The sequence below is a fragment of the Moschus berezovskii genome, chromosome 27 (assembly GCF_049115385.1).
Source record: "Moschus berezovskii isolate FMDL1 chromosome 27, NW_MosBer_1.0, whole genome shotgun sequence".
Taxonomy (NCBI): domain Eukaryota; kingdom Metazoa; phylum Chordata; class Mammalia; order Artiodactyla; family Moschidae; genus Moschus; species Moschus berezovskii.
The window spans coordinates 39296992-39313424 of record NC_142486.1 but is presented as its reverse complement, the minus strand read 5'-3'; the positions used below and the strand labels follow the sequence as shown (position 1 = coordinate 39313424).

The window sequence follows — 16433 nt, the reverse complement described above, 5'->3', positions numbered from 1 at the left end:
CTCCTGCACCCACAGGTCTCGCCGCCCTTTCCGCCTAGAATATCCCACCCTGGGGCTCGGACAGCCACCCCCAGACCCATCTGCCTGGCTGGCCCGATAGGCAGCAGTTCAACTCTACGGCCACCGAGCCCGCAGGCAGCAGGCCTCACCTGCAGGGTGTTCATGCGCCTTCCGTTCAGGTACAAAGGGAAGCTGACAAAGTTGCTGTATTTTGTCACCACATCTGGAAGACACAGAAACAACAATGAATACCGGAAGCTTCTAGACACGAAAGCTCTGGGAGGCCTTGTCCCTGCCCTGCCCCTATGGGGAGTAGAACTTGCTCCAGAACCAGGTCAGGGGGCCCAGGCCACTGTGAGACACGCACACCTTCTTGGCAGCCTGATCAGGGTTTCATGGGGTAACGTGACCCCTGGAAGGCGCTGGGCACGTTCAGTAGCATCAGTGAGACCTGGACAGCGGGGAGTACCCAGCACTGCTCCTGCTCTGGTTGTCCGGGGCCTGGACTCAGGCCGGGCGGGTGGCCAGAGACACCACATAGCAGTGGGACAAAGATGCGACCCTGAGCCCCCACCAAGCTTGTCCCGGAGGCCCAGGCTCACGCTCACCTCGGACTCGGGCCTCGCTGGCGAACTCTCTGTTGTCGGCCTTGAGGTGGATGATGATTTTCGTCCCAGTTCTAACTCCTGAGGCTTCGGCAACTTCAAACACCCCAGAGCTAAGAGGGAGAGAGGAGGTGAGTCCATCCGTCAGTGCTGACAAGGCCCGTGTGGCCCCAGGACTTGAACAGAAAGGGAGCCAGAGCCTCGCCACTTCCGAACCCAGCTGCAACCCCCTCCCCCGGGGACAGTGGTGCTGGGGTTGGGGTGCGGGGCCCCTGCTCGCACAACCTCTGGGCCTCAAGTTCCCTGTGGTGGCCGGCGAGCGCCAGACCCCGGGAGGCCCCCTCCTGTGAGACCTCCACGTTCTGGAGCCCCAGCCAGGCGCTGCCTCTGGAGAGCAGGGGCATGTGGGGGCTGGAGTGGAGGGGGCACCTTGTCATCTCTCATCCCAGGAGACTTGGCTCCACTGTCATGGAACAAAACAGAAATCTCTGTTTTGATGAGGGACACAGACTGTGCCCCGGCAGGGTGGGAATGCAGGTTCAGAAATGAAGTCTGGGTGTTCAGGAGGCACACTTGACCTCAGCCATGCATGGCAGGTGCCAGCCTCCATGAAAAGTTGAGATGCTCCTGGACATCCACCCATGAGGCAAGCCCAGAACATGGTGGGCTAGCAGGAGGTAGGGTGGCCAGGGGCCAGACCCTGACACCCCCGAGCAATCAAGGACATGCCCTCAGAAGAGGCACCCACCCTGGAGCAGAGCGGGACCCAGCAGGAAAAGGAGTCAAGACCCTGAGTGTGGGGCTCAGACCTCCCATAAAAGCCAAAGAAGCTGCTGGTGCTTTCAGACCAGACCTCAGAGTCCCACTCTGTGTGGCAGGTGACAGTTGCCTTGGTGGCCCCAGGACCTGGGGGACACTATGGGTGACATGGGACCCACTCACTCACTCACCCATCTGAAAGCCACCGGTACCCAGGGCTGCCTGCATCCACCGAGCGAGAATAGACCTCGACTCTGTCAGCCACCATGAAGGCCGAATAGAAGCCCACACCAAACTGGCCGATGATCTTGCTGCCAGCCTCCGCCTGGCTCTGCAGCGCATCCAGAAAGGCCTGCGGGGTGAGGCTGGTCAGAGGGGCGTGTCAGATGGGGATGGACTGGCTTTGAACCTGAGGTCAGCCAGTCTCTAGCTGTGGGCAATGTACCCACTCCAGCCGGTCCATCCAGCAAATAACAAACTATCTCTGAGGGCCCCATGATGACGCAGGGAAACCTGGACAGAGGGCCCCCAGTGGCACAAATGCGCTGGAGGACAGTCCTCTGAAGCTGCCATCCAGCACGTCTGGGACCAGCCCTGGTCAGAGCTGCCCTTAGGATGCTTGACATGAGGGGAGCGACGGTAGCACCCCAGGGCAGGCGGGGGCCTCACCTTTGACCCGGACCTGGCGATGGTTCCCAGGTTGGAGACCAGCTCCTCCCGGCTCATCCCGACGCCGGTGTCCTAGGAGACAGACAGGCTGAACACCAGGGCACGTGCGCAGAGCACCAGGCACAAGCACAGCAGTCGGACCTGCTCACGCCCCGTGACATAACAGGGTTGTCAGGAAAGGCGGATTCCAGTCACACCAGCCAGGCCTTACTAGGGAAAACCTCACCAGAGGACAGACTAACTTAGATACAGGGACAAAACCAAGTCCAGGAAGAGCTTCACAGCGTCACACGATTTGTGACAAAGGTTCTAAGACAAATCACTGTGGACGGGAAGAACAAACTGTGCCGAAACAAGCAGCAGCCACAGGCAGAGCAGTGCCCAGCCCATCTCCCTTACGCAGACACCACGTGATCAGAGGGCTGAGTGTAAGAGCCAAGGCTGTAAAACTTCTAAAAGAAAAGACAGGAAGAAATCTTTTATCTCTCTGGAACAGGTAGAGACTTCTTCAATAGGTCACTAAAAGCATGAAACATAAAAGTGATAAGCTGCATTTCATTAAACACACGCTTTTCAAAAGCCAATACCCAAGAAAATAAAAAGGCAAGTCACGAACTAGGGCAAAATATTTGCAAAGTATATCTAATATAGGACTCGAATCTAGAATATACAAAGAACTTACAATGCAATAAAGTGACAAACAACCTGATTAAAAATGAGCAAAAATCTGAAAGGCATTTCACAAAGAACACACATGAATGGCAAACACCTGTAACCATTAGGGAAATGAAAACTAAATCCATAGTGACAGACACTGCCCGCTCACTAACATGGCTGAAATGAAGGACCAACACGACGAGTGCGTCAAGATGTGCTGCCAGGAGGAACGCAGAGTGGGACACTTGTTTTTGGCAATGCTTGACAGTTTCTTCTCAAGTTAAACAGACACTTTCCTTACAACCCAGCAGTCCTATTCCAAGGTATTTACCCAAAAGAAATGAAAACACATGTCCACACAAAGACTGAAATATTCATGGCAGCTTGATCCCTATCATCTCCAGTGCTCGCTGGAGAAGCTGGTGAAGAGATTGGTGAAGCTGTGATGCCTTCATACAGCAGAATGCTTCTCAGTAACAGAAAGGAACAAACTACTGATCCGTCTGACCGCGTGGAGAACTCTCAAAAACACCGTGACAAGTGAAAAGTCAAACTCAAGAGACCACCTCCTGTGTAACTATGTTTATGTGAAATCGTAGAAAATAAAAAAACATAGCAATAGGAAGCAGGTCAGTGGCTGATGAGGGCTAGGAAGGGTGGGGAATGCTGGGTGATGACCCCAGTGATATGGTGGGCCCACGACTGTGTGTGTTAGTCCAGACTCCTTGAACACGTGAACCTGGGGGACCTGATCATACATGAACATACTTCAGTAAAGCTTCTTAAAACAGCAGCAGCAGCTAGCAAGAAAGGCACACATGCACAGAACAGAGAGGAGCAGACAGAAGATCACAAACCAGCGGCCGTTCTAAGCCGCAGAGCCAGGTCTGCTGGGAAGAGGCCCACAGGGACGGATGCCCCACAGAGACACAGGCGGCAGGGCCTAGAGTAGCTGCCTCGGGAACATGACGGCCCTCAGGCCCACCGCCTGATGAACCCCACTTCTGCCTTTCTAACTTTCTGACCTTAAACTGTAATAGCCGCCAAAGGTACTAACGCATATATATGGAATTTAGAAAGATGCAAATGATAACCCTGTATACGAGACAGCAAAAGAGACACAGATGTATAGAACGGTCTTTGGTACTCTGTGCGAGAGGGTGAGGGTGGGATGATTTGGGAGAATGGCATTGAAACATGTATGTTGTCATATGTGAAATGAATCACCAGTTCAGGGTCGATGCATGTTACAGGATGCTCGGGGCTGGTGTGCGGGGATGACCCAGAGGGAGGATAAAGGGAGGAGGGAGGTGGGAGGGGGGTTCAGGAAGGGGAACTCATGTACACCCGGGGCAGATTCATGTCAATGTATGGCAAAACCAACCAATATTACCATAGCATAGGTTTGCTGACTTAGGTCCTTTATTCCTTATATTGTTTTTTGTGTGACTGTAAGGATGAAAGTAAAAAAAAGTTTATTTTTTGTAACTATATTATAAGCTTTCCAAATCTTTAAAATTTTAATTAAATACATAGTACTTGTAAAAAAAAAAATAGCCGCCAAAGGTATCGCTGTGTCTACACTGAGACTGTTACTCCACACAGCTGTGATCAGCACACAGCACCGGAGAACACACAACAGCATGCAGCAAAAGCACGGGCAACAGCATGGAGCACACAGCTGACCCCTGAACAGCAGCAGCTGGTTGAGTCTGTGGATGCAGAACCGTGAGTACGGAGGAACCACAGAGGGAGACCCACAAATGTGGAGGAACCGGGTATTCAGAGAACAGACTGTAAGTTCTGTGTGGATCTTAGACTGTGAGGAGGGCCTGCCCCGGCAACCCAAGTGTTGTTCAAGGGTCACCTTACATAAAAAATACTATGTGGTTTAAAAATCTGTTAAGGGAATTCCCTGGTGGTCTAGTAGTTAGGACTCCATGTTCCCAATGCTGAGAGCCTGGGTTCAATCCCTTGTTGGGGAAGTAAGATCCCACAAGCCACGCAGCATGGTCAAAAAAACTTTTTTAACCTGTTGGGATATATAGACAAACCCTATCAGACATACACTGAAATGCTTATCTTTGAATGACGGGGCATCTCTTCAAAGAGGGAGCCTTCTTACACTGTTGATGGGAATGTAAACTGGTGCAGCCACTATGAAAAATAGTATGAAGGTTCCTCAAAAAACTAAAAATAGAGTTGCCACATGATCTAGCAATCCCACTCCTGGGCATATATCCAGATCAAACTCCAATTCAAGAAGATACACGCACCCCCATGTTCACAGCAGCACTGTTCTCAACAGTCAAGACATGGAAACGTAAATGTCCATTGACAGATGAATGGAAAAGATGTGGTGTGTGTGTCACACACACATACACACAATGGAGTATTCAGTTCAGTTCAGTCGCTCAGTCCTGTCCAACTCTCTGCGACCCCATGAATCACAGCACGCCAGGCCTCCCTGTCCATCACCAACTCCTGGAGTTCACTCAAACCCATGTCCACAGAGTCGGTGATGCCATCCAGCCATCTCATTCTCTGTCGTCCCCTTCTCCTCCCGCCCCCAACCTTTCCCAGCATCAGAGTCTTTTCCAATGGAGTATTACTCAGCCATAAATAAAAATGAAACAATGCCATTTGTAGCAACATGGATGGACTGAGAGATTACAGAAAGACGATTATCAACACTTAGATATGACTCTAAAATAAGACACAAATCTATCTATGAAACAGTAGCAGAATCACAGACATAGGGAACAGACTTGCAGCTGCCACGGGACAGGGCAGGTAGAGAAGGGAAGGACTGAGAATTTGGGATGAGCAGATGCAAACTGGAATATACAGGAAGTAAACATCAAGGGCCTACTGTATACAGCACAGGGAACTATATTCAGTTAAAGGTGGTCAGCAGGTCACCGGGAGCCTAGAGCTGTGACGGACAGGCAGGCCGTCTCCCGGCCCATCGGGGGAGGTACCTGGATTGTGATGGTGCCTCTGTCGGCGTCGGTCTGCAGGTGGATCTCCATGTCTGGCAGCGCTTGGCCTTCAGACACCAGCTTATGACGCAGCTTTTCCAAGGCATCGCTTGCGTTGGAGATGAGCTCGCGAATGAATACCTATGGAAATGGCGGTGAGACGCCAAGCTGCAGGACCTGCCCCGGCCTCTGCAGCAGTGGTACCGGCTCTGGGGGAAGCGTTTAACCAGATAAAGACTTCCCGCCGTCCTCAAAGCCAGTTTCCCCAGAGCCGCCTGCAGGATGACTGGAGGTGGGTCATGTTCCCCTGGTCCAGCTTTCTGTCACCTCTGACTCTACTGCTCCTTCCTCAGCATCAGCCTGGAGCTAGGAGTCTGTTACTTCCAACTTCAAGGGCCCTGTGAGATGACTTCTTTCTCAACTCTTGCCCAGAGATGTCAAAATATCCTCAAAACATATTTTCTCTTCTCCGTGAAGGGCTCACCAGCTTCACTTAATCTAGTGGGTTGCCACAAACCAGACCTCCCACGTTCAGGAGAAAAAGGGGCCACAGCCCCCACGACCGATCCGGGTGTGCACAGCCCTTCTCCTCTGATAAACCTCCACTTACAGTCAGACGCAGCACATGGGAGGGCTGACCTGGCCCCAAGAGAGAAGCAGCTGGGTGTCACGGGGACACCTGGGGATGGAGTTTAGCAGGAGGAGACCTGGAAATACTTCCTGGGAGGTCCTTTCATTTTGGAAAGCTGTGCTTTACCCCTTTCAAATTCTTTGCATTTTAGCAACAACGAGTTCACCACAGCCTGTCAGCCCAGAGCAGCTTCGTCTCCTCACAAAGGCCCTGGGCGCTCCTCGCTGCTCTGCTCCACACAGGGGGTCTTCCTTCAGCCCCACAGACCGTGGCTGGTGAGGCCAGGTGATGAGGGAGGTGAACCCGGGGTTCGGAGCCCGTGGGCAACACCCCAGAAACGGACCTCAGCAGGGCCCCACACCAACACCTGAGACTTCTCACTGCTAACCCACTAGCTGGCCTTTCCCCAGGACAGCACAGAAACAGGCTAGCCAAGAGAACTAGCCAGCGCCGGGAGTGATTAGCAGGCACACACCTCTTTTTCTGAGTACAGGGAACGGGCAACAATGTCTAGGAGCTTCTTCGTCTCAGCCTGGAACTCGTGTTTGGTAGCAGAACCTAGGAACGAACCACAGACACAACCAGGAAAGTTTAATGTCTTTTTCCACAGAAGAACATGCTTTGCAACATTCAAAGAAATCTTTAAGGTAAGGAGTTTTAAACATTTTTCTAAACAGTGAACAAAAGAAGAAAAAAAAATCAAGCATCTGGGGCTCAGACAGAAGAGCAGATCAGGTGTTCCCTTTCCCTGAGAAGCGCGGACAAGCCCGCACCCACCCTCCTCGCTGGAGCCTGCAGGCCTCAGGTCCGGCTGCTTGGAGAAGCTGTCGACCTGCCTCCACAACCAGACCCCGGATTCTATTCTTGAATACGGTGGTTTCCAGATTAATCATTTAGAAAGTAAAGGAGAAAACTTCACTCCTTTTAACCCAAGCATTTAAGTATTCTGTTGCTGTCACGTGAAAGCCAGAAACGGACCCGTGGCAGGACCGGCTCCGGAGCCTGTCCCGGGAACGCAGGGCCGTGCTGAGCTTCCGTCCGCTTAGTGATCATTAGCAGATGTGCAGGCGCCTGCACCAACTCCAGGTGACCACCAGAGGGCGCCAGACGCGCCAGGATGGAAGTCAGAAGTGCCGGGGAAGCCGGAAACGCAGGAGGCATTGTTTTGGGGACCCCTCCCTCCAACCAAGCCCTTCCTTCGTCTGAAGTGAGTGCGTGGCTCCCTCAAGCACTGTTTCTGCCTCAATAATCCCCTCGGGAGGCAGCGGACCCCGGGGCTCCTGGCTGCACGCCTCACCCTGCACGGTCTCCGAGCTGCTGATGACCGAGTGCGGGGGCCCCGCCTCCGCCTGGTCCTCAGCAGCCTGGGAGCTGAACGGCCGTCCCACGTGGAAGCTCGAGGCCAGGCTTCCCCTGGGACCCCAGGACTGAGCTGGGGGCCTCCAGGGACACAGCACTGGTTTTCCTGAAAAGACAAACATGAGGAAGAATCAGAGTTAACAGGACATCAGGACAGAATACCCTGATTTGTTCACACCAAAGCAGGCTCCAGAGACCAGTGTCACCCTGGAGAAATCGGAAGTGACAAGCACTGCGCATCTAGCCAGTACTTGGCGGGTAGTTTTGCTGACACCACCCCACCCATGGCAAATACCAAGAATGCAGAGAACTCGGGACAGAACGGCAGGTACGGGCAGGTACCTTCTGACCCCACTTCCCACGTGTGCCCCCGATTTGGTGCACAAACCCACCAAACTTACATGTCCCTCCATGCTCACAGCCCCTCCCAGAGCCAGAAATAAGGACAGGCCAGCCTTCCTTACTGTGTAACTAACATGGAAAAAGGAGAAAAAATACTCCCTAAGAGGGAGCCAAATTTTCAGATGTGCATGTTCCAAAACTGTCCTGTCATCTTCCAAAGAATCTTCATGGAGTCCTTTCCTCTCCTGTCCATAAGAGTCTTTTAAATTAGTGTATTTAAAGTCTGCAAGCCAGGGCATGATCTCCTTTGCCTCATAACTAGGCACGGGATTCAATGTCTCTCCAGTTACTTTTCGGTGACTTCCTATTCAGCACAGTGGACTGAGGAACCACTGCGCGGGGAGAAGGACACACGACACTGCAGCTCCGGCCCAGCGTGGCTGCCGGATGCCACAGAAAGACACACGGCCCCTCCACCCAACAGGCAGTATGCAGCCAGTCCTCACCAGCACCCTGAAGACACTGGCCGGGGGCCGGCGCTGTGCAGAAGGGGCTCGCTGCCCGGCACTCTCAAGGCTCCAAACACAGGACACTCCATGTCAAAGTCTAGGCCACAACAAAATGCAGCTGCCTGTTACACACTACACACGTGTGGCAGTCAGGAAGGAATGATTTAGAAGTAACTCGTGGCTTTCAAAATCGTTAATCAGCTTCCACATTCCTACAAGGTGTAAATATTTGCCTTCTCTTTAAGCTTATTTTTGGATTTAGAAATAACAAACTTTAGTCTTTACCTATATGAGGAATACCTTTAAAACCATCCTAACTTAGAAAACATTCAGTTTCCAGCATTAAATAGTCTGAATATTTAATTCTCTGGCCTAGTTGCACTGTTCACTTCATCCATACAGCTAACCTGTTCCCCCTAAAAAACTGGGGTATTTCTTCTGGAATTAAGTGGCATTTGGTTACAGCATTCAAGTCTGCACCAGCCCAGGCAGGGCTGCTGGGGTCCCCGTGGTCCTAGATGGTACTGACGCAGGACGAACGACACCAGCAGACTGTGTGACCCCACACTGCCTCCCCTCCCAGGGACAGTGCTCCTGGCTCCCCACAAAAGCTGGGGACCCTCTGCTTTAAAGTGAGGGGACTTCAGGCTGAAATCAGTGAGGGATGCGAGACCTGGCTGGGCCTCAGGATGCAGTCTGGACTCAGTTCTCCGTGGAGCATCACCCTCCACGTACGAGCGCTTGGACCACTGGAATTGGGAGTGATGGGGAGGCCCCCAGAGGAAGATGGGAGGCAGCCCTGGAAGCACAGACTGGCAATGTTCCTGACGCTTCCATGTAAGCCCAAAGACACTAAAAGTATTTTAGAGATTCTTACATCGAACAACCGCTCCCTGTTCAGGGGCCTCAGGAAAGGACAGAGAGAGAGTCTGGGTGTCTGTGTCTCTGTCTCTGTGTGTGTGTCTGTGTGTGTGTAAAGGACAATGTGTGTGTGTGCGCGCGCGCGTGTGGTGTCCCAGGGCGCCTTCTTCCAGCAGTGATGCTGGGTGCACTGATCCTGGGCCCCGGCCTCCCCAGCTGTCCCACCGCCCTTGCCCCGGCACACCTGGGGTCCTTGGCCTTCCAGGTGGTCTCCTGCCTGCACACTGTTCCACGCAACCTATCCTGTCTCTGAAACTCAACACCTTAATCTTCTGACACCAACTCCATCTCGATATTTCCGATTTCGGGTGACTCATTCCTGAACACAACCCCACCAACTCCAAGGGCCTCAGGCTGGCCTTCCAGGTCCCCCACCAAGAAGCACCCAGACTACAAGGGCCCACCCCTTCCTCCCGGCCCGCAGGCCTGCAGCCGCCCACCCCGGGGAAGGACCCCTGGCTGCAGCCCTGCCGCGCTTCCTGTCCTACGCTCTTGCTCAAAGGACCCTCGGTCCTTTTCTCATCATCTGCCTCTTGGTCCTGTCAGGAAAGAACAGGTCACATTCCCTCATGCCCAGTTATAAGCTATCTTTACCCCCAAAGAAAACCAGAAATCACACAAAACTGAACAATTCAGCGGATAACGGTGCCTCTCTTTTTCAAACCCCCCAGAACTAACTTTTAAACTTGCTCCCAGACTACGGAAGGGGCTGTTGGATTATGACTAGCACATTTTATTTCCAGTCTTCTGTGCATAAATATTTTTATCAAGAACACATCTTAGGGCTTCCCTGGTGGCTCAGTGGTAAAGAATCCACCTGCTAATGCAGGAGACATGGGTTTGATCCCTGGTCCAGCAAGATCCCACATACCAAGGGGCAACTAAGCATGTGTACAACTACTCAGCCTGTGCTCCAGAGCCCAGGAGTTGCAACTACTGAGCCACGTGCCACAAATACTGAGGTCCACGCACCCTATAGCCCGTGCTCTGAAATGAGAAGCCACTGCAACGAGAAGCCCGGACATCACAACTAGAGTAGCCTCCATGCTCCACAGCTAGAGAAAAAGCCCATGCAGCAACAAAGACCCAGCACAGCCAAAAATAAATAAGTGAATAACATTTTGAAAAAAGAACACATCTTAGTAACTGCTCTGTTTTAGGACATATAAAGCTGCTTATTCTTTTTAATGAACAAATAATAATCCACTGTATTGAATATTTAACTAATGTTCAACTGATGGATGTTTAAACTGTTTCCTGTCTTGTGCTGTTGAACATAATGCTCCAGATGATCGAGAGTTATCTATTGCACGTTTACCCTTCATGGAAGAAAGGAGATATAGGGAAATACCCACGTTCCCACTCGTTCGTGCAAAAGCAACAGGAAGGATAAACCAGAAACTAATGAGATTGTGTATTCATTTTCTAAGGCTGTCATAATCAAGGGACAAGGTGGCTTACAACCACAGAAACTTAATCTCGCCTGGTTCCAGAGGCCAGAAGTGCAAAACCAAGGTGCCGGCAGGGCCGTCCTCCCGGGGCCCCGAGGGACAGTCTGTCCACACCTCCCCCCAGCTTCTGGTGCTGCCAGAAGCCCCCACCTCGTGGCTGCCTCACCCCCATCTCTGCCTCTGTCCTCACACAGCCTCTCTTCCCTCTCTCCTCTGTGTCCAAATTTCTCTCCTGAGTCACCAGTTATACTGGGTTTGGGGCTCACTCTAACCCAATACGACCTCATCTTATTATATCGACAAAGACCCTCTTTCCAAATAAGGTCATGCTCACAGAATGAGGGCATGCACACGTCTCTGGGGGCACACGATTTAAACCACAAGAAACTGGGTACCCGGGGTGTTTGCTTCCTGAGGCTACTGTGACAGAGCACCCCGACAAGGCCACGGAAACAACAGAAGTCTACCACCTCCCAGCTCTGGAGGCTGGAGGAATAAAGCCCAAGTGCTGGCGGGGCTGCAGCAGAGAACCCGCTTCACCCGCTCCCCGGCCTCAGGGGCCTCAGGGCGCCTCAGCTTGGAGACAGCGGTGTCCTCCTCTGCTCGTGTCTGCCCCTGGGTTGGAATTCCCCTTTTAATAAAAGGACACATCATATTGGATCACGGCTCACCCTAACGATCTTTAACTGGATCTTCTGCAAAGACCCCATTTTCAAATAGGATCGTGTTCACAGGTCCTGAGGTCAGAATTTCAGCGTCTTTGGGGGACTTGCGATTTGACCCATAACAGATGTGTGGGAACAGAACGGAGAAAGGAAGGGTGGGGATGAGGGAGCAGAGCTGAGGGGAAATGACATTTCTGAGCATCCTTTTCCCTCCTGACTCCTAGAACCACGGTCGTGTTTCACAAACCCAAAGAGTAAATAGTTAAGAATAACCAGATTGTGTGGAGAACATAAAACGAAATGCAAACAGTAACAAGCATACACAACTGTATGATGAACACAGCTGCCCTGAGAGAACCCACCTAAGGGTTAAGGGCACAGAAACCCCCCACCCCATGAAGTTAAAAACCCAAGTATGGCTCTCCAGTTGACCCTCCAACACAACCACATCCACACTCGTGGATTCCACTCAGCTGCAGACTGTGCAGTACTGCAGTACCTTCTTAGTGGGAAAAAATCCACAAATAAGGGGCCCCGTGCAGTTCACACGGGGCTCTTCCCGGGTTAAGCATACACTGTAAAGCTAGGCTCAGGAAGGACAGCATACCATCACTGCAGCAGCAGCAGCAGACCAAGCACGTGAGTACAAGTCGAGGGCGGGGAGGCCAGGGTGAACCTGTTATGCTGCAAATGGAAGCACCAGTGCAGTGTAGAAATAAACGTCAAGGTGCATACAAGTGTGTGACAACACACACACGAGCACCTCCTGACTTTGTCCAGGGACAGGCCCAGAGGCAACGACATCCTGCAGCAGTGAGCTCACCTGGCACCAAGGAGAGCGACCACCTTGGACCTGCCTCCCAGGAAATGCTGGCATCCTGGGCAAACAGGTGGGTGGTCACCCTCCCTGACACTCAGATCTCTAGTGTGTAAATGCCTTTCTCCCACAGAAGGAACCGAGGCCACTGGAGAACACAATGGATGAGCCTGGAATGCCTGGAGTGCTAGAGGTGGTGATGGGACAGTGCCAGAGGAGGGCACAGGCTCCCAGTGCTGAAATCCAGGACAACCTGGGCAACACAACAGTGACAGTGATGGACTGTTAGCAGGCGAATGAAACAGACACAAGCCCACACTCGCAGAAACAGTCAATAGATGGAGGAGAAGCCCTCTTCCTGACAGCAGTAAAAGTAAGAGGAACCATGGAAGCAGAAAGCCGCTACCAGGCAAGTGATAGGTACAGATGATGAGGGGCATGCACCGCAAACAGAACATCTGCAGAATCTCAGATTCCCCGCCCCACCCCGGTTTCGAAGACAGAAATGGTACTTTATGGTGCAGTAAGTGGCAGATAACCTTTAACGGAGCGACCACAGGCATCATCATCAGGAATGAGACGTGTCCACACGCTGCAACTCCTGGTGGCGTGAGAGGGCAGAGCCTGTCTTCTGTCGTGTTCTCACCAAAACGACACCTCAAGCTAATCAAGAAAACACCAGACAAACCCCAATAGAGGGAAACCCTCTAAAGTAACTGGCCTGTACTCTTCAAAAGTGTCGCGATCCTGAAGGAACAACATAGACTGGAGAGACACACGTACACAGTATGGAGGGTCCTGGGCCAGCGAAGGACATGGATGGGAAACCAGCTAAAGCCCAGTGAGGCCGGCATATGGCTGAGTAGTACTGTGTCCATGTTATTTCAGTTTCCAATAAGCACACCATGGCCATGAAAGATACTAATATTAGGGGAAACTAGGGGAAGACTGAGTACTATTTCTATAACATCTCTGTAAAGTACAAAATATTTCCAAATGCTACTGCCAAGATGGTGTTGTTATGAAACTTTTGGATCTTTGCTTATTAGGTAAAAATTTTACTGTAGTTTTTCTATTTCTCTCCTATTACATTTCTCTTATGAGTAAGACTGAACATCTATTCATATTTTAAAATATTTTCTATTTCCTTTTTCATTAATGGACTGTTGATACCCTCTGATCATTTTCTACTACATTTTCCCTTATTGATTTGTAAGAACTCTTTATATATTAAGGAAATTAGTCTTTTTGTTTGAAAAGGACTTCCTTGTTCCAAGATTACATTTCCCATGTCTTATTTTTTCTATTCCTTTTGTTTTCCACTTAATATTCAGAATATTTTTGAGTATTTAATATGTTTCTTATGACTGGAATAATATAAACCCTCAGAGTTGAGAAAAGGGAAAAAGAAAAAAAGCAACCCATATTTTCAACCAGGATTTTAAGACTTTCCATTATATTCCAAGATTATGTTAATCAATAGTACTATTAAGAGCAGGTCTGATTTCAGGTTAACTGAACTTTCTTCAGGTTTTTCCAGTAGTCATGTATGGATGTAAGAGTTAGACTATAAAGAAAGCTGAGCACCGAAGAATTGATACTTTTGAACTGCAGTGTTGGAGAAAACTCTTGAGAGTCCCTTGGACTGCAAGGAGATACAACCCATCCATCCTAAAGGAAATCAGTCCTGAATATTCACTGGAAGGATTGATGCTGAAGCTGAAACTCCAATACTCTGGCCAGCTGATGTGAAGAACTGACTCATTGGAAAAGACCCTGATGCTGGGAAAGATTGAAGGTGGAAGGAGACGGGGATGACAGAGGATGAGATGGTTGGATGGCATCACCGACTCAATGGGCACGAGTTTGAGTAAACTCTGGGAGTTGGAGATGGACAGGGAGCTGCAGTCCATGGGGTCGCGAAGAGTCAGACATGACTGAGCAACTGAACTGACTGAACTGAACTTTCTACAGTGATTTTAAGAATAAACCAACAGTGCAATAAGCCTGCCTGAACCAGATACAAACGCACTCTCTGTCCTCATGCTCCCCCTATACCATAAAGGAAAAAGCATAAATCTCAGTGTCAGGCTATAACATATTAATCTGTTTGGTGGTTTGGGATCACCGAATGGGAAGCACAGATAGTTTGAATCTGACACACACATCTGCCAGTGCTCACACTGTTTCCTCTACCTGTCATTTCTTTCCACCTAAACTGCTTCAGGACCCAGTGTGAGGCCCTCTCTTTCACCAGGCCTCCCTCCTAGTACACAATAATCTCTCCCTACTATAAATCAGAGCACTTATTTTCCATGCCACTGATTTAAAACTTGTTACAAGCCTGTCTGTGGCATTTCTTCTATTAACTTTTTCTTAATTTATAACATCTTACCGAATTAGGGCAGGAACAAGCTTATATTCCTTAGTGTCAAACTCTCTAAAGGCAAGAACATCCATATTTCTCTGTATGCCAAAGCATCTGATGCAGAAGAATTTTTTTTTAAAGTCTTGAAACTTCTTATCAACAAAAACATGACTACAGTCAAGCAGAAGCACATTCAATCAGCCAACAGATGGCGGTAGTGATCCTGCAAGGCCATTCTGACTAGCAAGCATCAGTTGAAAATGCAACTGCCAGGAGGGGTTCATGAAGGAAGGTATATGAGTCAAAACACACTGGGTATGTTCTTTTGCTTTGTTTTCTTTTAAAAAATCCATCTTTCTTACAGATCAGCCATAGTTCTCACTATGGTTTTGCTTCATAATGGCATCTAAGTTACATACTTTAGATACATGTACAATATTTTAACCTGTGAGAAATGCATTGATTGTTTTTCTGGAATTACATATCCCCAAATCTCCCACTTTCTCAAGTGTGATGTGGATAAGACCAATTTCACTTTTGTCTTTACTACATGGAGTGCCACTTCCTATATGGCTGACGTGTATCCTGTCAACCAAACCGGTGGATAACAACCACGAACTTAGGAACAACAAGAAGACTACAGAAGGCCCTGCAGAGTCAACAAATTAAGGGGATTCTGGACAGTCAAAGGTAAGAGCATAGAATAAGCGCAGGTTCAACAAAGGGTGGCTAAAACTCTAAGAGGAACACACACGATGTGTACTTTTCTGGCCTAAAGAACCAGAGGAGAGATTTGGAAAACCACAGAATATGGAAAATGAAGGGAGGAAATCCCAGAAAGAGGGAGCCTCCAATTTGGGGAATAATAATTCTAAATCTCTGGCTGACCTCCTGTCCAAACCGCAAGCAGTCCAGTTAAGGAAACACTGCCTAAGAGAAAATGTTAGCAGTTGGGGCCAACCAGGTTAATATCCAACTTTAAAACAATAACTACCCTTCAGAGGAATATAACAGAATCCAGAAATTCCACAAGGCAACATCCACAATGTCCAGGATGCAATAAAAAGTTACTCAGCAAACAGAGAAACAGAAAAATGTAATCCCTGTTCAAGAGAAGTGTCAGTCAATGAAGACTGGTGGACATGGGTTTTAAAATAGCCATTATAACAATACTATGTATCATAAAGCAAAATATGCTCAAAATAAAAGATGAGAAATTTCAGAGACATAAACTATAAAAGAAAAACCAAGCAGAAATCCTACATATAGAAAATAACATGTCTGAAACTTAAAAATTAACTAGGAGGCTTAACAATCAAGTGGAAACAACAGAGGAAAGTCTATGAACTTGAAAATAAATTGACAGAAATTATTCAAGGTGAAATAGATTACAAATAAATGAACAGGGTCTCAGACATATGTGGGACAACAGAAAGGAGTTTAACATTTGGAATCCTAGAAGGAGAGCAGAAAGAGAATAGGGCAGGGAAAAATATCTGATGAAATAATAACTAGAAAATTTCCCCAAACTTGGTCAAAGACAAATTTACAGAATCAAAAATTCAATGAACCACTAGCAAGATAATATCAAAGAAAAACACCTTGGCACATTGTAATCAGACTGTTAAAAACAAAATAAATAGAGAAAATCGTGGCAGCAACTAGAAAAAAATAAGACATTATTTGGGGAAACAATAAT

General features: G+C 49.3%; 1 protein-coding gene across 2 annotated transcripts in view; it reads right to left on the bottom strand.

Annotated features, from left to right (window-relative positions):
- TRAP1 (TNF receptor associated protein 1) overlaps positions 1 to 16433 on the bottom strand; it is a 50825-nt gene that overhangs the window by 13057 nt on the left and 21335 nt on the right. For both annotated transcript variants that reach the window (XM_055409352.2, XM_055409353.2), the window contains exons 2-8: positions 7600 to 7767; positions 6778 to 6860; positions 5672 to 5812; positions 2034 to 2105; positions 1556 to 1716; positions 609 to 718; positions 150 to 223 (exon numbers count right to left, since the gene is read on the bottom strand). In XM_055409352.2, the coding sequence (XP_055265327.2) occupies positions 150 to 223; positions 609 to 718; positions 1556 to 1716; positions 2034 to 2105; positions 5672 to 5812; positions 6778 to 6860; positions 7600 to 7767 (809 nt within the window). The remainder of the gene's footprint in view (positions 1 to 149; positions 224 to 608; positions 719 to 1555; positions 1717 to 2033; positions 2106 to 5671; positions 5813 to 6777; positions 6861 to 7599; positions 7768 to 16433) is intronic.